This window comes from Schistosoma mansoni, chromosome W, assembly GCF_000237925.1.
Source record: "Schistosoma mansoni strain Puerto Rico chromosome W, complete genome".
Lineage (NCBI taxonomy): Eukaryota > Metazoa > Platyhelminthes > Trematoda > Strigeidida > Schistosomatidae > Schistosoma > Schistosoma mansoni.
In genome coordinates this window covers 29,195,231-29,215,580 of record NC_031502.1, presented here as the reverse complement: position 1 = coordinate 29,215,580, position 20,350 = coordinate 29,195,231, and the positions used below count along the sequence as shown (strand labels likewise).

General features: G+C 36.5%; 1 protein-coding gene across 1 annotated transcript; it reads left to right on the top strand.

The window, feature by feature from the left end:
• Nucleotides 1-2,024: 2,024 nt before the first annotated feature.
• Nucleotides 2,025-17,532, top strand: Smp_147360 (putative cleavage stimulation factor; the record flags this gene model as incomplete). The annotated part of the gene is made up of 13 exons (XM_018789272.1): nucleotides 2,025-2,244; nucleotides 2,277-2,407; nucleotides 2,446-2,547; nucleotides 3,523-3,808; nucleotides 5,601-5,682; nucleotides 7,356-7,465; nucleotides 7,712-7,900; nucleotides 9,087-9,230; nucleotides 11,914-12,123; nucleotides 12,792-12,956; nucleotides 13,070-13,472; nucleotides 14,807-15,010; nucleotides 17,414-17,532. Exons 1-13 carry the CDS (start codon nucleotides 2,032-2,034, stop codon nucleotides 17,530-17,532), a joined length of 2,358 nt encoding a protein of 785 aa, XP_018654732.1. The 5' UTR covers nucleotides 2,025-2,031.
• Nucleotides 17,533-20,350: the final 2,818 nt, after the last annotated feature.

Below are 20,350 nucleotides of genomic sequence, written 5' to 3'. Positions count from 1 at the left end.
GAAGGAAAATAGCTATTCAGAAGGAAATATAACATCTCGTAACGTAACTACTCAACATGGGGCGCAATTCATCGGCAACTACTGATTTCATTGAACCTTACGTAGCTGGCGCCTTAAGCGCTCCATTCTTTCTAACGTCCGCAATTGTCAGTTTTCCTGCCATTGTTTTTACGGATAACTCTTAGTTTTGACACATTTCTGGAGAGTAAATAAATATAACCTCTTCTCTTTCCGGGTAGTTTCTTTCCGCTTAAGACTCATCTGCTTAAATAATTGGAGTGTAAATCTACAGATAAATTAAAGAGAATTAAATACGCTAATACTCTCCCTAGTTGCATGAATGTGATTTGAGCAATTTTATTTTAGAACTCTATTTGGGACTTCAAAATTTCCGTAACACTTTTATGGAGATTTAGTTATACAAACTTTATTGAATAAACTGAAGAAAATTTTGCATTGATATCACGGCCTTTTTTGAATGAATAAGGAATGCATTTTGAAGTTAATCCACCTAGGACTGTAGCAGCAGATAAATTGCCAAAATGAATAGTTCTGTAAGTCTTTGATGCTGATCCTGACCTCATTAGTTTTACTGGACATACTCTGACTGAGCACTCTTGTTTCCGCATCCGCAGCAGATCGCGAATACGTACGCTGCACTACGTATCTCTTGCAACTACTAATCGACCTAAACCAAACGCTTTTGAACACATCGGCAAATTTCCAAATATATCCTCGAACTCACCCATCCTTGACTTCTGATTTGACTGGGTTGGTATCCCTCTATTATAAAATTATTACAGACAAAGGCGTTATCACACCCTGAATATTTGTAGTACATTTAGGGCCTTGTTTCTCTTTTGTTTTGAGTGTCTAGCGTATGAGGATCCATGTCGACTGCTCATACATGAGTGGTGTTTACATGCAACATGCAATTATCCTATAAATTTCAATGTAGTTGTGATTTGACTACCATATATTCACCACTAGGGACGTTTCCCTGTCATCTAACTTTTTTGTATCGATAAATTTAAGGTATTTTTTTATTAGTTCAGCTAGTGATTTCCGCATACTGGGGCGTATTTGTGAATATAGAGTTGAATAGAATCCATAAACTTCACTTTGTTAGTAGCACTCTACGAGATATGTCTCGCTGCGGTACACTGGTCATATTCATAGAGGGCCTAATTAGAGTCTCTATCACCCGCTTTAAAACTAAGACAGTTGCTCAGTATGGGAACTCCTTGCAGATACACAGTGTTTATTAAGGATAACCTTTTCTATACAAAAATCTATCAGTCAATGCGACCAGAACTCGTTAATGAAGGGTTGTTAAATGATATATTTGAGGACCGGTCGAAGTTTTGAAGTACACCCAATTTAACTAGTTTTCGTAATGTATGTACAGCATGGCGTGCTCAAACGTAATCTGGTGTGGATGTCTGAACGAGCGTCTTCGCCTGGGGGAGTATTTAATACATATTATAAGGTCAGAATCGATGTCGAAGACTAACGGAACTATTTATTTCAGGGATTCATTTTCTACTACGGATCACTGTCAAATGGTTCAAATGGTTCAAATGGTTGAGGACGGAATAGAAGAAGCTTTCGCTTAACGGGCTTCCGTGTCTGGTAGCAGTGGATCACCAATACCTCCAGGCAAGAACCTAGGTATATGAACGATAACTGTCACCGAAGTCTGATACAGAGTCTGGATAATAGCGGACTGATTGGAAGAAATATTATCCACATTCTTATAACTCCCACTTTGCTATTTTATTTCTCCACAGTGATTACATTAGCATCAAAAAGAGCCAACACCCGAATGCAAAACAGTGCCACTGTGTTTACTAACAGAAGGTAAATAGGTACACTGAAATAGGGTGAGCGTTTAAAGTCAGTACGAATGATTTGCAAACGAAGCTAGTTTCATACTCGCACTTGCATTGAATAGGTATTGGATAACGTGTTGATTAGCGGTAGTTTTGACAAGTTGTGTTACTCTACGAGATTTTACTCTAAATTAGCGAAATGCCGTTTATGCAAAGGAGAGTGTACAAAATGGACAAAATGCAGAAGGCAGAGGAAAGGATCAAGTCTAATCCCTGGGATATCGAGGCATGGAGTGTTTTGTTGCGTGATGCTCAAAGTAAAAAGATTGATGATGCAAGGGAAGTTTTTGAACGTATTGTTACCCAGTTCCCGGTAGCTGGTCAGTATTGGAAGATCTATATTAATCAGGAGGTAACTTGGATGCTTTTTAAGTAACCTTTTAGATGAAAGCTAAAAACTATGAAAGAGTTGAAAAATTATTTCAACGTTGTTTAGTTAAGATATTAAACATTGACCTGTGGAAAATATACTTGCAGTATATTAAAGAAACTAAAGGAAAGCATCAAACTTTCAAGTAAGGGATGTATTTAGTATTACCGTTTCTCGGTTTAGGGAGAAAATGGCACAAGCTTACGATTTCACTCTGGATAAAATGGGCCTAGACCTTAATTCTTATTCAATATGGGCAGACTACATATCCTTTCTTCGTTCAACGTAAGTATTTTTTCGGTTGTGTAAAGTAAAATAACAGTGTGTGTTCAACGCAGAGTAGTTTTCTGTTTGGATGTCTCTAACCTAACAAGGAAGGTCGATCTTATTCTAGTTTGGAAAACAACCTACAGTCAAACTGAATAAAATTACTAGTCTTGCTCGAGCAACTGTAGACGTTTCGGGTCAAAGTTTTCAGTTCTTAGCATCCTGAATGTTATAATAAGGTTTTGTTAAATAAAAGTTTGAGGGTTTCAATACAGTTAATCGACTACTGAGAAATATAGAGTCCATCTGTCTGTGTCCCAGAAACCATCGAGCTATGTCATTAAATACCTACCTATTTTGACCCTCTTAACTCAGCACATGGGCATAAAATTCAAGGTTTTCTAGAGTAGTTTTTATCCCTTAATTTGTAAGTGTTGTCAGTTAAGCCATTTTTACACCATCTCATGACTGTCCTCTGAAAGAGCTTTGACATTGTCTAGGTTCAGTACAAATAGGTTTTGTTGGGGTACTACCGATCTTGTACGTTTTCGTCGTAAGTTTTATTCAGTTTCTTTTTCAGATATCGTCCCATTCCTGTCTTTTGATGTAAAGGAGTGGATCGACATGATTCTGTTGGATATGTATTTCATGCAACTCATCCTCACGTGAATAGTTGATAAAAACGAAAGCCGACGTATATATGACCGATTATTGATAGGTATATCACTTGATTCCGATCAAGGGCGTTAGTACTATGGATATAATCATTGGAAATCTGGTTGTTAGCAAAAATTTAAATAATCTGAACGTTAATTCAGCGGATTAGTAACACATATGTATGGTCAGTTATTTAATAAACTACATGTTAAGTATACTATAATTAGTGCATTTCACCCTGATTTCACGACACTTCATCTTGATTGGGTAGTTGTGAGAAGTACAGAATAACTGTGAACACGAAGTTATGTTATATGTTCTCTGATTTTTATATAGTCAAGTTCAAGGTTCATATGCAGAAAGTCAAAAAATAACTGCAACTAGACGTGTGTACCAACGTGCAATTGTTACTCCTATGCTTGGTATCGAAACTATTTGGCGTGATTATTGCATGTATGAAAACTCAATCAATCCTCTTATCGCAAAAAAGTTTACCGAAGAACGTAGTCGGGACTATATGAATGCACGTCGTGTAGCTAAAGAATATGAAGTTATTACAAAAGGATTATCCAGGACTATGCCATCAGTGCCACCTCAAAATACACCATATGAAGCCAAACAGGTGAGTCCATATGATATGTTCTAATTTTGATTAACTCATCCACCAGGTATTTGTGTAATAGCCACATCCTCATAGGTAATAATATTATATGGTTGTCTAAACTAAAGCAGATCAAACGAGGTTCGAACATGAGACCAAAGGTTGTACGCCATAACGGTGGGACTATAATTTATGGACGACCTTTGAGCGACCGTGAAGTGACCTTGAGAGTGTCCACCTAATAACTAAGACCGAATGAAGATTATAAACTTGTATGAGGGATAAGAATCATGATTTACAGTTGGCAGTTAGGGTGAGGAACAGGATTTAGGGTTTTCATCACGAACTGACATCAGTTATAATGCCAACACGGTATTTTACCAAATGGTTAGATGAATTTCGCGCCAAAATCCAAAACATGTTATCTTTTGCTTGATTGGGTCGTTCATAAATTATAGTCTCGCCACTATAACTGCTAAACCACCACATCACCATATGTTGTGCTAAAGTATTTGCTGCAACATTTCACTATGACCTTTATGGTTCCCTAATAATGAAAGGACTTGGCTATTTGTTCACAAACTTGAACTCCACTCTGAAAGTTAGTTCGGGGTTACTTTTTTACTAGTAAGACCAGTATGCATAACATATAGTCGTGCTTTCACATATTTTCACTGGTTTATAGTTCCTATTTGTCTGCGTAGTTTATATCCCCACTCAAATGCATGATTTCAGTATAGATGAGCGGAATAGCATTAATCTACCAGAGTAGATAATCAGACTGAATAACTTATGTTATCGTTACTCTCCTTGTATAATAGATGTTACACAAAGTAGTTGTATCCGTTTCTCTCTTCATTATATATATATATATATATATATACTTCAAAGCATTTGTCTTCTATTACTTAACCAATAACTTGACCCGTACTCATTTATCAGTGAAAATAGTTGGTCAGTGTCAGCTATTAGAAGTAATAAATTCGCCAAAAGACTAATGAGTCCTTATTTTGAATACACTGATTCATAGGTGGTGTACTTGGAGGGTCTTTTTTTCTAACAAACTTGTATGAAAATTGTATTTGCAATAGGATTCTTGAAATAAATCAAAAATTTGTTTATTGTGTTATGTCGTCTGAAAGTAAATGCATTTGTATTAAATCTATATGATATGACGATATGTAAAGTCAAAATTACATTCTTTTACTCCTTATAATTTTTTTCAACATTAATCCCGCTTTAATTCAATATGATGATTACTCGGTATGGAATTTTTTTGTTTTCCCGTATGACATTTTATTCTGTATAACATACGTTATTTTTATAAACTATACTATACTATGCTATTTTTGTAAACTATACTCAGCATATTTGTTATAACTGTATTTCTCATATATGTAATTTTATTCTAATTAATAATCAAAATGGGTGTATGAAGCAATATATAAATGTGTATTTTCGACTAGGGTCGTCGTCGTGTTTTGGGGTTAATAAATCTCCGTTTGTACCAGTCTTGTGTTCTTACTTTCGTGTCATGGGAATTGCAGTGGTTCCTCCTTTTACGAATATATGTGATAAGCGATTCCGATATAATAATTAGCGACGACCAGATACAACAAGTGGTGACGCAGTCGTAACACTATCAATTTATTGGATAAGTTTTTTGAGCGAAATTTCCTCCGACTCCTTTGAAAATTAAGCTTCCAATAGTTGCTCTGTTTTGCTCAGTTTTGGCCATACACTTTTAACTCGTTTAAAATCAACACTTTGGTTCTATTTAAATTTTTACACTGCTTTGTACTTTGCTTTTAAGGTCGAACTGTGGAAGAAGTATATTCAATGGGAAAAAGATAATCCATTGAAAACAGAAGATATCATCACAGTCACAAAAAGAGGTTAGTAGTGTTTTTAAAGAACCGGAAAACGTTTAGTAAAAGTAGTACTTGTTCGTGGGGTTTAGAACTTAATTTACAATCACTGATCTTCAATTACCTTTTATTTTCAACCATTAGTGCTCTATTAGGGATCTTAACTACGGTTCTTCATATGCCTTAAACTGTACGTTCTCGGTCGCAAATTTACACTAGGAAACCATTTATTTTTTCAACGACTATTATTATTCATAATCTATAGTGATTCTCTTTTGCTAGAGAATGACTGGGATATAAAAATTTAAGCTGAAAAGATGATTGTTATGCTCCGATAAGGATAATGAATGGTAACTTTGGGATCAGTTTATGAAGCAATACTATGCGTATATTGTTATCGTATAATCGTTAAATAATTAAGCTATTCATATTCATGTCCCTCTTATTATGAGCTTTATTTTGACTTATGAACTATTATTATACGATTTACCATTCTTGAGTTATGCCTTGTCTATCAATTACTATCTTTATTCACAGCCACATTTAGCTAAATCTTGTGCAAATGTTGTTTCTTATTTTATGGTACGATGTGGCCTGTCTGGTTGGTATATAAACCCAGTATGTTTGAAATAAGTTATTCATATTACAGAGACTGAGATTGGTGTTCTAGACTTAACTGACTAGGCTAGGCAGTAAGCAGGACCGATAAGTACTCTAGACTGCTCGTACGGGTTTTATGCGTCATTGGTCCAGTCGATAAACCACTGCTCTCTAATTGGCGGTATTATCACGTTATATATTAACAGGTCATCCAGGCCACAAGTTATAACGATGATAAACGTTGATATTCCCTTATTCTGAAGGACTTTTACCAACTCATTACTCCTAGCCACTTTGATAATCTATTCTCGTGCAATAGGTTTTGTGTGAAAATTAGCAAACTACGTTTTGAAGAGGATGGAATCAACCAGTAGTAAGGTTGTACAAAATACGGAGAATGATTAGAAATGAATTCAGTCATGCTTGTGCGACCGATTTTGAGCCATTTCATTCAGCCTCTGCAACTGTAGAGTAGGACTGTTGCGTGGGCCCCAGCCAGGAAGTTTGTGTCTCAGATCGTTAAGTTCAACTGTCAGTAACTTCATGGTCTGATGCTGTCTTCGTTTGGGCACTCTTAGCTTTTCCCCAACCTACTCCTATGCCAGTCTGCTTTGGTTGTCAGGGTAGGTGGTGGGTATTCATGATACATGCCCAACTATCGTTGATAAAAGTCTACAGATTTATCATCTGACTAACCATTCCTACCGAAAACCCAACAACCACTCTCGGATCAGCTTACAAACAATAATTTTCGTTGAAAAGAGTGGTGAAGGCAATTTCAATAATAATGATATGAAAACGTTAGTTTAAATAAATAAATCTCTTCAGTCTAAGAACTGTCAACGTGCCAATAAGCTGAAACCTGACTGAATGTTTCATTAATTTTATTATTCACTCAATCACAGGTTGGTACATAAGCTCTGAATAATCATTCGATCTTGTAGCTACACTAGGAGTCGCAATTTAATAGACACTGAAACGTGTTATAACTATTGCCTCTTGGTAACTACCGCACTGCTACGTCATTGGAAAGCCAACTTCTAAAAAATGTCATCATTAGTTGCATGGAAGTTTAATTATATATCTTTGTTTACTTTCAGTAATGTTTCCCTCTGACCAACGTGCTCTCTCTCTCGCACATCCCCCCGCTATATGGTATGAAGCTGCTAGCTACTTGGATCATGCAAGCAAAATTTTGGTTGAAAAGGGAGTACGTATTTATATCCTTAGAGTGTAATATTTAAAAGGGAGTACGTATTTATATATATCTATATATATATATACATATATATATATATATATATATATATATATATATATATATATATATATATATATATATATATATATATATATGGAAGAGTCATTGTCATCAAAAAATTTCGTTGTATTTTGTGGTAACGTTTTGTGTTTTCTGATAACTTTTGTACTTGTTTCCAATTTTTGTTCTTAAAAGGATCAAACAACAGCTAGACAATTTGCCAACGATACAGCGGCAATGTATGAACGAGCTATCGCTTTACTCAAAACAAATATGATGTTATATTTTGCTTATGCCGATTACGAAGAAGGTCGGTGTAAGTATGCAAAAGTTCATTCTATCTACAAGAAGTTAGTTTCATTGGAGAATATTGATCCGACATTAGTGAGTGAGAAATTTTTCGTTCTGTTTTTTTATATTTATTTCCCAAGTTTATTTTACTTCGTTATAAAGGTGGCAGTGAATTATTATGGTTAAGCAGTCTAGTTTTTGATATCATTCACTACAAAGAACATTAGTTAAGTCCTTTTTTACATTTATGAAATTCCCATCCACTCTCTCGAATTTCCGTAAACATTTACAGTTTCTGATTAAAATTACCATAACAGGTTGTGTTTGATATTGCACTGCCATTATAATCTATTTGCAACCTTCTCTACATTCCAGCTGAGCTTTTTTCTCGGATTATCACTGGTAACTGCATGTTAATGAACTGTTTAAATAATTTACAGAATATTACCAAACTTTATAATTTGTGTAAATATTTTTCGGAAATTGAGTAGTGTATTTTGCATTATAGCCGTAATGTAATCAATATGTTGGAGTTTTTCATAAACTTTTATCAAATAAAAGAAACTTGAAAACCGTTTTCAGCTGAGATATGTTTGTACTTCAATTCATCTGTTAGGCAGCAACTAAAGGTAACAGGTATTCACTGTGCTGTTAATGCAATTGATAATCAGTCAATAGAGACAATGTAAACGAATTATTCTGAAATCGAGGTTGACTTATTCTAGTAAATGGAACTTCGTCTTGCTTTTGAAAACTACTTATTTTTTTATTTGCTTGAATCATCCTTTTGTCTTATGAAAGGGTGAATGCATTTCCTCAGTCGAATGATATATATTATCTTGGTAATGAATGAAGCCATCTGATATTGTGGCTACGTAGGAATATTTAGTATAATCGTAGTGGTACAGAAATAATGCACCTCACTCGCCAAGATAAGTTTACCTACTTTTGAGCTAAGTGCTTAGTACTTGTGATACCACCCCTTGACTTCTCAAACAAGAGTAACTAAAGCGGTAATCGGACCTGCCACTTGTTAGATGAAGGCTAAGCGCTTTTCAGTCTCTAAGTCACCGTTTCGCGTAAGGTTTTGACTTAAGTTGCCTGACTTATAATTGGGGGTATGTGAATATGTATTAGTTCTTTACTTATTTAACTAATATTTAATATTTCTATAATTTTACGAATTATGTCATCTATATGGTTTTATATTAATCATTTTATGAAGACAAATACTGGTTGATTACTCAATCGGAATTGTGTTCTTTAATTTATGTTCTAGCCTTATATACAGTATATGCGATTCGCCAGGAGAGCTGAAGGCATAATGTCTGCTAGATATGTGTTTAAACTAGCTCGTGATGATTCACGCATTACTTATCATGTTTACTGTAGTGCTGCATTGATGGAATATTTTTGTAGTAAAGTAGGTATCTTTTGTTCTCGTTTTATAATTTTGTATTTTATTGTATGTGTATATGTAGTCTTCAATAAAAATTCGACGGTTCATCATCACAATTTTGTTGAAGCTTGGAAGAAATATTGGGTCTTTCAATAGAGTTAAAGAATGGATAGTTACAGCTTTTTTTAAGTGAATCAAACATCTCAAGGAGAGTCGTCACTACCGGGAGTATAATACAAAGCCAAGGGGAACATCAACTTCTTGAGTCACTAAAAATGTTGAATGTATGCTGTCCCATGCGCTTTCTGATAACTGCTTCACTATTCTTATGGACTTGATTTCGAAGAATCGTTTGCGCAGACGGTCCTAAAAAATACTTGCAGTCAAAAAGTTAAATCTCTGGACAGCCTGTCTTGATAGGACTTCAAGCGGTGTTTCAAATAATGGTCAGCCAGTCAGTCAGTCACAACGTAGAACTTTGTACGTACGTACATCAGTTCGAGTTGTCATACCACATTAACACAGAGAAACAATTGTCGATTCAAATCCTATAGTGGCAGGGGTAGTATGAGTATAAGCAGTAATCAAAAAGATTAGGGTTTGAAGATGTTATTCAAGGAGTATAATCCAGTGAAATAAATTTGAAAAGAGAAAAACAACAGGGACATGAATTCAGAAGATTAGAATTTGGAAGAACGCAAAAAGCGGATGCATCTGCGCCATTGCAAACGATTTTGAGCCATGTCATTCAAGGTCTCTAACCATCGGTTACTATCCTCTCGCAGATCCCAACCAGGTAGTCTACACCTACCAACATGGCTCAGTCCACTTGTCAGTGACTTCATGGATTTGTGCCACGTTTTGGTCTCGCCGCCCATAGCTTTCTTCCAACATACTTGTACACCATAAAACATTGAACGTCGGGCAATCGGTGGTTGGGCATACGTAACACATGTTCCAGCCATCTCAACTGATGAAGTTTCACTACTTCATCAATTGGTTTGTCATCCTTACCTAGTGCCCGTTTCCTAGCGACTGCATTACTTACTCGGTGGTCCCAGGATATACGAGCAATGCTTCGGAGACACCTATGATCGAATACTAGCAGCCTACGAATATTCTCTACTCTTACCGGCCATGTTTCACTGCCATAAAGTAGGACGGAGCGAACTGCTGCGCATTAAACTCGTCCTTTGGTTGCTAGACGGATATCTCGCCTACGCCATAAATGACGCGAGTTGGCAAAAGCTAGACGAGCCTTCTGTTCCTGTGCTGAGATTTCGTCACACACCAGACTACAAGGGCTGATGAGACTCCCAAGATAAGTGAAGCGGTCAACACGCTCAACAACCTCACTCCGTATCATTAGTTCAGGTATCGATGCAACCCAATCCTGAAGTAACATTTTGCATTTCGAGGGATGGAATCGCATCCCGAACATACCTGCATTGTTGCTTATAGTGGTCAGAAGACTCTGCATTTTGTTAGCGTCTTCACTAAATAGAACTATGTCATCGGCGTATTCTAAGTCAACAAGTGAGTCTCCTGAGAGAAGTTCAACGCCTCTAAATTTGGATGAGGAAAGTGTTATTTCCAAAAGCACATCTACGATAAAGTTAAACAAGAATGGAGAGAGTGGACAGCCCTGACGAACACCACTTGAGGTAATCAATTCTGATGACAGTTCAAATAATGGGAACGAGATGGTTGTGTTGTCGCAAATGGGAAGCATTTTAAAGGGTACCAAAATGATGTACCCTACGTTTTATAAATTAAAGTTCCTGTAACCTGTTTATTTATTTAAACACATAATTATTGGTACAAAGGGGCACCAGATATATATGCGCCACACAAATCTCATTTGATTTGTGTAAGGGCTGTGATACTGCACGGGTGCCCAAACCGAAGCAGGTGGTTTTCTTAGGGCGCCACACCCGGAGCCTTTGACCTAAAGATCTGATCCACAAGGTAGTAGAGCATCGTAAGGAGATGAAGTCCCATGATAGCCGGTGACCAACGATTGATTGATACGCCATTTGTTCCCTCAGGATACTGGAGCCCATGTGCACCATTGGTTTGGAATCAGGGTTTTCCAACTCCCGTAGGTGGACTTTCCGTGTCTATCAGTGAGTAGGACTTCCCTTGCAGAGGCTATATACATGCGGCTATGTGAGAGCATTTTGAGAGGGAGAGCTGACTTTCCCCACTCTCGGCTGTACCAGGGCATTCGGAGGCTCTGTAACTTGTGGTCGCATATGTTACTATTTGGCTATTAAAAATAGATTTCATTATTATTGTAAGGATAACTTGAATAATGATTTTTAGGAATCCATCTAGTGTTTAGTGATGTACCGACATAATTATCCTCCATCCCACTGCACTGTCATTAATCGGTCATCTTTCTGTGCTTGTTATGGAGACTACTGAGTCGACACAATCTCCGAAACCAATGTTTCAAAATCATCATGGAAACGCCTATTGAGTGATGACCTTCGTACATGTTGATTACACTGTATTGTCTATCTGCATATAGGAGATGCTTTTTAAGAGAGTAAAATTATTAAACATGGGAACTCATTTGAAAATATTTTCCCATGTAAACAGTTTTCGAACTGTTGCTAATTCATCCTACGTTCATTATTTGTTTTCTATTTTCTTATAACTTTTCTTGCTTGTTTACTCGTTCTTTTCGACTTCATCATATTAGGATAAAACTATTGGACATAAAATATTTGAGTTAGGCATGAAACGTTTCGGTGGTATTGCGGAATATGTATTGTGCTATGTTGATTTTATGGCACATTTAAATGAAGATAATAATATACGTGTGTTATTTGAACGAGCTTTAGGATCAAATCAAATTACACAAGAACGTGCACGTCTTATATGGGCTAGATTTTTACAGTTTGAATCACAAGTAAGTGGATAATTTTTTTATCGTTCGTTTTTATTCAATATTTGTATTCTACATATTGTTATAAAAAATAATTTACCCATATTACTTACTTTAAAATCTACAGTAATTGGATTTAGGGAAATAAAACCACTTGCCAACTGAATATAACTTTTTGTGTACGACTGAGGCGGGTTATAAAGTTTGCTGAATTTGTAATTTTACATGATGGATCAACTTCATTTAGACGTCCATGGGAAACCGAGAAACAGTGGGTATTTATTTTGTCATAGCATGGGACTCTTCAACAGCCAAACAGACGGAAATCAACATAGAACGAATAGATGTGCGATGGCAGCGGTCATTCATGACTCCACTAAAGATCAAATCCAATACATTCAGGCTTCACGTCAAGCACTTAACCTTTAGACTACTAAATTGGGTTTGGGGCTATTGATCTTGGATTGGAGTTTGATTGTGTACATCATCACTGGCACACATGCGAGTCGCGTGTTTAGAACCTACTTCACCTAAAATTTCAGCTTGGGCGACAGGTTAATATCAGTAGTCCTCGCACAAGTAGTGATACTTAATGCCAAAAATACTATACATGCACTCAACAAATGAAATATATTAATTTTTAAATTACTTTCTTACTGTCGTTACTATTATTTTACTGTTTTTTTGAACAGGTTGGCGATTTGGCTAGTATTCTGAAAGTAGAAAAACGACGTTTACAAGCATTGGATAGTTCGAAAGAATTTTCAAGATTAGAAACCGCACTTCTAATTGATAGATATCGTTTCCTAGATTTATTGCCATGTACAGATTCAGAGCTTAGATCTTTGGGTTATCGAGTAAGTATATGTTCACTTGTTTATTTATTTATTTTTTAAAAATTGATGATACCATCACTTTTTGTGTGATGTGGATACTATTTAAAACAGTTACCGTTTAATTTACTTTATAGGAACTCACTCGCTTTCAGTTGGCGGGAATTGGAAAAGGATATGATGATATGTTGTGTGGTGTGATCTCTTCCCATGGAGCTGCTGGGGTTTCTTTAGGATCCACACTATCCGGTGTCTCTGGTGGTAGTGCAGGTGTAGTAGTCGGTGATGCTCTTGGTTCAACAATCAATGGAACTGATCCAAGGCCAACTTATCCGCAACCTGATGTCAGTCAGATGTTACCATTTAAACCGAAAGCATATCCACGTACTGGAAGTCACCCAGTAGCTGGTGGTGAATTCCCACCACCACCGGCTGCTTCATCTTTACTGAAACTAATTCCACCACCACAATGTTTTCATGGTCCATTTGTTGATGTAGATAAATTTTTAGAACATTTCCTAGAATTAGAAATCCCTGATGGTAAGTGGATTTGAATATATTGATCCATTATTACAACTAATGGGAGTTTATTTAATAATTTGCATTCATCCGCTGCTTCATTATTTTTCTATTGTTTGAACCTGCACTGATATATCACGTCGCAAACTGGCCTTAGCTTACTTACCGTTAAAAGTCATAAGTCACTGAACAGTTATTTTTCCTAGTTTGGACTCAGTATTGGGCTAGCTTTGCTGTACTAATTGTATCAAAAGTGTTTATTTAGTATTTGCAGACAAAAAGTTTTCATGTCTATCAGGTTCTGTGAAGGTCTGCCTCAGCAGTGCGCATCCACGATCCCGCCTCGCGAGATTCGAACCCACGGCCGTCCAGTGCTTCCAGGTTTGCCATGGTGGTCTAGCTTCAATTGACTCATGATCTCAACTAAATAAAATTACTAAAATCTCCACAAAACTCCCTTCTGACAATTATATTAGTTCCCCGAATTTCTGTTACGTACAAAAATTCTGATTTTGATGTTGGTTGACAGTTGTTTTAAGTTCCAGAAGTTCCTTAGTTGTGGGAATAGTACCCCCTTGCTTATAGGAGTCTGCGCCTTCACATCTGAGTCAGATCGTCTTTGTTTACCAATGATATTGTCCAAATATGTAAAAGTCTACAACTCCTCTGGAGCTTCGTCATCAAGTGGGATTTCGTCGATGCTCACAGTATCGTATTTCAGGATCTCGCTTTTCCTTTGTGAATGTCTGGGCCTACTGTTGCAAAAACTGGTACTACACTGGTTATCTTCACCTTCATTTTTCACTGTTTATGAGATGATTTTCGTAGATAAAATATAGTATCTAAGAAGGTTTTATACAGTTCTCCTTTCCGTTCAGTCAAATGCTTTCTCATGTTCAACTATGATCCGTTGTGATACTAACTAAAAAATCACAACTCAACCAGGACCGAATAGCTGTTTCGTGGAAATATTTAGTGTTGGTTTAAGTGATGTAATGCATATTGTTACATAGTTTTCGTATATGGAGACAGGCACTAATAGCGATTGATTCCAATCTGTGGTGGAAATATTTCCACAAATCATTTGTGTAAAGAACATCATTTTGTCTCGTAATGTTAGTATGTTTGCGAAAATATTGTTTCTGTACACTTAAAATTCTTTTTAACTTGGGCTCCCATTGTTTGCTTAATAGTTGAAAACGAAAAACGATTATAGACTCACTTCTTTTTCCTGTGTGGTCATTTTAAATTCACGTTTTTCGACGAAATATTTGATCGGTTTTAATTACTATTATTATTATCTACCCGCTGAAGTAAATGTGTTGACAATTATTCTGTGTGTTCATTTCGTCAAGATTATATGGAAGTTGTTGCAGGTGAATCTGAAGAATTAGCTACAAGTATTGACTCTGGTACAGCTTTATCCATTGAATTGGCTAGTACAGCGACCTCCGCTGCCCCACTTTTGTTGGCTGCTCGTAAACGTCGACAGCAATTAGCTTTAGATAGTTTAGCTGGACATGGTAACCGTGCTTCCGTGGCTAATCAATCTAAATTACGTAAAAGGACAAATCTAAATGCTTTTGGAGACTCTGAAGATGAAGAAGAAGAGGATGATGACGATGATGATGATGAAGATGAACGTGCAGCTGCCTTATTGGGAGGTCAGATTCTTGGCTCTGGATCAGAGTTAAGAAATCCTCTGTCTGCTGCTACTCTCGGCTGTAATATGCCTATGGATTTATATAGGTTGCGGCAAATGCAAAGAGCTAAGTAACCGATTTCTGACATTTTACTCCTTTGAGGGGATCCCATTTGTATAAAGTTTTTATTCCCTTTAAAATCTTGATAAGTTTTTGTAGTCTGATCAATAAATGTTTTTTATATAGTTGTTTCACTTTTTTGGTTGTGGTCCCGCTACATTTCCTGTTCAAATAGGTTTACATTAATTTACTGTATGGAGTCATTGTATCGAAGAAGAAAACGACCTTATTATCTTTATTGATAAAGTTCACGGAAAGTATTATTGTTTTAAGTTTTTTCCATTCCGTATGCAGGACTAACCTATTAAGTAAATGAACCGAATAGGAGTGTAAAGTAACTCAGTTATGCTGCAACAGATGGAAGCTGATTCGAGGTGTTTATTATAGTAATAGACGAAAACTTAAAGCAGTGAATACTTCTTATGAGAACAGAAATGTTATAAGATACGGCTATTTATGTTGCCATGATAAATATTAAGTCAGTAATGTTTCTTTGTCCAGTGATGCTTCAACTCCATGGTCCAACAAGTGTTCGAAGATGAGCGAATGTAGAGTTAACGTTATTGACTTCTCTTTGTGTTTGGAACATTTTTCCTCCAAGAAGACTTTCTTCCTCAGAAGTTGGAAGGGAAGCACCTGATCACTGCTGAAATATTTTGCAGGAATTAGTTTCTTACAGACTCAATTCTAGATTGGTCTTCAGACTATCGAGCACAGTGTCGTAGCTTAACCAAAGTTAGAACAAGTAGGCTATTTGGCATGGTAAACTTTATCTTTTTCGAACAATAACTAGAGGATGGGATAAATGAGTCAACGAAACTTAATATCGTTTATGATGGACATGGAAGATTGTGATTGATGGATAAACAAGGCAAAGTCATATAAGGCCAGAGAGAGTCAATGTAATGGTAGCTGTTTAGTTCCATCGCTGGGTCCGCTCATTCATCATGCTTTACAACTTTAGTGAGGTTGCAATGTGTGCACTTAGTTTACTACGTAGTTGTGGTTCCTATGTCTATGGAGTAAGTCCGTAATTGTAGTTATGGGCAGTTTCAATAAGACATATCGGACCCCCATTAGTTCGACCAAGTTGAAAAGATGGAGCTCCCTATAGCGAAGTTGATGGTAGATTAGTAAGTAGTTCCGTTCGACTAGACTGTAATAAGCTTATGTTTACTAGTCTCAGTCTACTATAGGCTTAACTGTGGCGAGTTGGATGCTTAGGTGGCATAGGATTAGACCTGAATAATTCCATGAATTTTGGAACTGATCAATCCTGGACTGGTGGCCGCAATTTCCTGTTCCCTTAGTACATACAGTCTAGACAGTTTTACTGAGTAATGTTATATTTGAACGAGAATAAAAAATATGGACATCATAGATACAGTGTGATAATGCTTCCACAAGTGTCGTTTCCGCCCAATCAATTTATTAATCAGCGCCAGCCATAGTTAACCTTGTTGCTCAGCACCCATTGACCATCTCTAGTGTCAGAATCACATTCAGACTGACAACCATTCCGGTGAGGCTCAGAGCTATTTTGCCTATCTTATAGGTCTTCATCAAGGCGTAGGGCAATCAGTGCTCTAGGCATTGGTTCTCCGGAACCAATGTAATCTGAGAGATCTGCCCCCATAGAATGGAACCTTGAGGTTCATATATATCAGTTGCAACATCATTTACGCGCTTAAATGATAAGTTCGGTTCACCTTACGTCTGCGTCTTTTCGAAACGAACAAGTGAGAATTGCAGCTAAATCATAATTAAGGGATTTAATATACTGTTTCATGCCTACATGATGGTAATAGCTTGAATATACTGTCTCAGAAAATTACATCTGACTACCCGGAAGAGAGTGGGATTGACCGTGTACAAATAAGATTATAATAATTGTGAAAAAATTGCCAGTGTTAGACTGGTCTCCCATAAATGACCGAACGTTATTCCTGATTACTAAAGTCCAGGGCCTCAGGGTTTGTAATAATCACGTTTTGGCCCTAAATGACATTATTGAGGGTAAGACTCTGTTGTAGGACTGTGATCTTAGTTGTAGTAGTAGTAAGATGAAATGCTAGACACTAAGAGCGTAGCCAAGAGAATCAAGTAGTGTATAGCACTTACATTTATATTCCACAAATGTCTGTTACATGGTCTAATAAGGAAGAAGTAAGTTGAACTTTCAATACTATTTTCAACAAGCAGCTATACCAGGAATAATGGAAGTACAAAAGAACCGCTACAATTGTGTCGATCATGGAGCTAATTGTGAACCTTGTAGCGCCTTATCAGGATCTGTAAATGATGAGAACGTGACATGAAAATCCATGAGGGGGAGCTTATATCTTTCTTACTATGTACATTTGACTAATCAATCTGAATTAGCGTGCAAATTGTTAGTCCACTCACTGCTATTGCAACAAATCCAAAAATGATGAATAACATTCGGTCTGGAAATTTTTGAGTGACAGAAGGGACCCAAATTGATGAGAACCACGTGCAATCCTTGTCCTACGGTGGAACACAGGAAAGTCTAGTCAACGACCAAACGATCAGCGGCAAATAAATCCTAAAACAAACGGTTTTCTATGTCTTTGACATTGATGGTGACCTCATTATTTTTACTGGACACAATCTGGCTGGAGGCGCTTGGTAACTCATCCTCAAAAGATCACTGTTTCGTACTCCATACTTTGAATTTCTTGCAACTACTAGCCTGCACTCCTAACTACTTGTTTGATTGGGCTTATTATCTTTCGATTATAGAGGTGTTGCAGATAAAAGCGTTATGAAATCCTGCATATCTGTGACATCTTTAAACAAATAACACCTACAAATCTTCAAAGATATCACAATATTGAAAGAGTGGACTTTTTCGGCACTATATTTACCCGTTGCCGTATAGAGATTTAAAGGACTTCAAGATAGTTGTGATAGGTTATTATTAACATGTATAGGGAAGGAGGTCTTAATTTAGGTTTACAAATTTCTCAACATTTAATATAGAGTGATAAGACGTAATGCCTAAACAATGTACAGAAGTGAGTGCTTTATTTATGGTTTTTAACCCTAAAAGGAAGTAATCGTCTATCTCCTATTCATCGAACTTATATAGCTACATCGGTCTCCCCCTATAATCAGATTCTGTAGGAATATTTGCCCTGTCAATGCAGAGTAGTGGAGAATCTGCGTAATTCATCCAGTATTTGACACTGGTTCGTTTACTGCGTAAGATGAGTACCGGTCACCTAATAATCGGAATTAATCTTTAAATGCCATATAGATTCCCTGTGTGTTATTTTTTTCTCGGTCGTATTTACCCTTATTTCACACATTGTTGCACATAGCTTGATATATTAGTCCTGTTTCTGAGAATAAGAGCTAGTAAGGGAATTAAAGATAAAAGACGTACTAAGAATATCGGAGAAATTGCCACGAGCGAGCTATCCAACACCTTGTTGCTGAGGCACGATTTTATCATGTTATGTCCGACTATCAGATGCTTGCTCACCACCCCGTTGAGCCGTTCTAAAGTCGAAAATAAAAGAAAGTCTGCCTCACAGAAGAGATGAATGAATAAATTCAGACAAACCTGAAAAATCGCCGAATTCCTTTTGTAAAATAATTACATAATAAAAATATAGTTAAGCTTAACAAATGTTGGGTCCTACGCAAGTGTTAGGTCCAACAGAATGTACTGGCAGTCTAGAGGGAAACAGACACGGTTTAAGCATCATGCAAACAAATATATTAAAATGGAATGTAACTTAAAAGCTTATAAGATCCTGTTATAAGTTGAATTCATTACTTAACCCTGTCAAATATGTGACCCTGAGTCTGTGTGATATTTAAGATTATTTGAATTATAGTATAAACTAGTAATCCCAACAATAACGCAATTTAATCAAGAAGTATTAGATGAGCACGAACGAATGTACTGTATTTGGAATTCAAAATCAAAACAGTCATCAATACAAAGAAATCAATGATTCATATAAACACCAAAGCCTGTGACGATCACTTTTGACATCTTGGTTCGTAACCGCGGATACAAATAGTGTTTTCTGATAAGAACTCGATTCTATGCAGTTTCAATGATGTTTGTATAATATTCGCCATATTTAAACAATTTGTGTAGTGTTTTGAAGAATATTTCATTGACTGGAGAAAAAAGAAGGCCAGAAAAGTGAAATGTGCAAACGTTTTAAGTTTGTTTGTGAAACTGAATAAGCGCAATTGAAAAATCATTAACGTAGTAAGATTTGATAATAAAATAAGAGTTTATGCAGTAATATTATACAATGGTGAGATGAAATCCTTGATTAATCGCAAAGAATGATCGTCAAATGCCAATTTGGCTGGGTCATATTTACGTAGTGAATATTAAATGAGTCTGAAAATTCAGTTGATTTAATGAGGTGTAGTGCAAGTTTCTGTGTATTTAATTATGAACTCTGGATGGATAGGAATAAAATTTATAAAGAATAAGAGAAAAGAGAGGGATAAAAAGAATGCCTGATGTGTCAGGTATGATAAAAGTAATAATAAATATGAACATAAGCGGACTCTATATATTTACATGAAAAGATAAAATAGATGAACAAAACTTCAAAGGTTTTGCACTTGACAGTCAATCAAATAGATAGCAGATGTTTCTTATATAAATAATTAGTAATCACATTGACACCTAATAGGTGACACCAACCACTTTCGGAGAGGTCATCAAAAAGAATTTTGGATCCTATTACTGTCTCACCGCAACTGATGCTTGCTGAGAGCCTGTTTCACATGGTTGAATGGCGAATAATGCGAAATTCTTATGTACGTTTTGCGGGTTCTCAGAATCGATAGGATATTCCCTTTAATGCTCACTTTGTGGTATGATATGATACAGCAGAAAGGAGTAGATGCTGAAGAGCCAAAATTACTATTTATAAGTCGGTGGATAAATACAAGGTTTGATTTAATGCCCCCAAATCCTATGGCATAATCAAGGGTGGGGAAAGTCTGTTCTTGCCGAAATTCTTTCACATGCCCACGTGTATGCAGCCACTGACAGGGAAGTCATACTCACTGCCTTCTTGCTGCGGAGGTGTTGTGTACGAAATTGAGAGAACGAAAGGCGAATGTCCGGCGCTC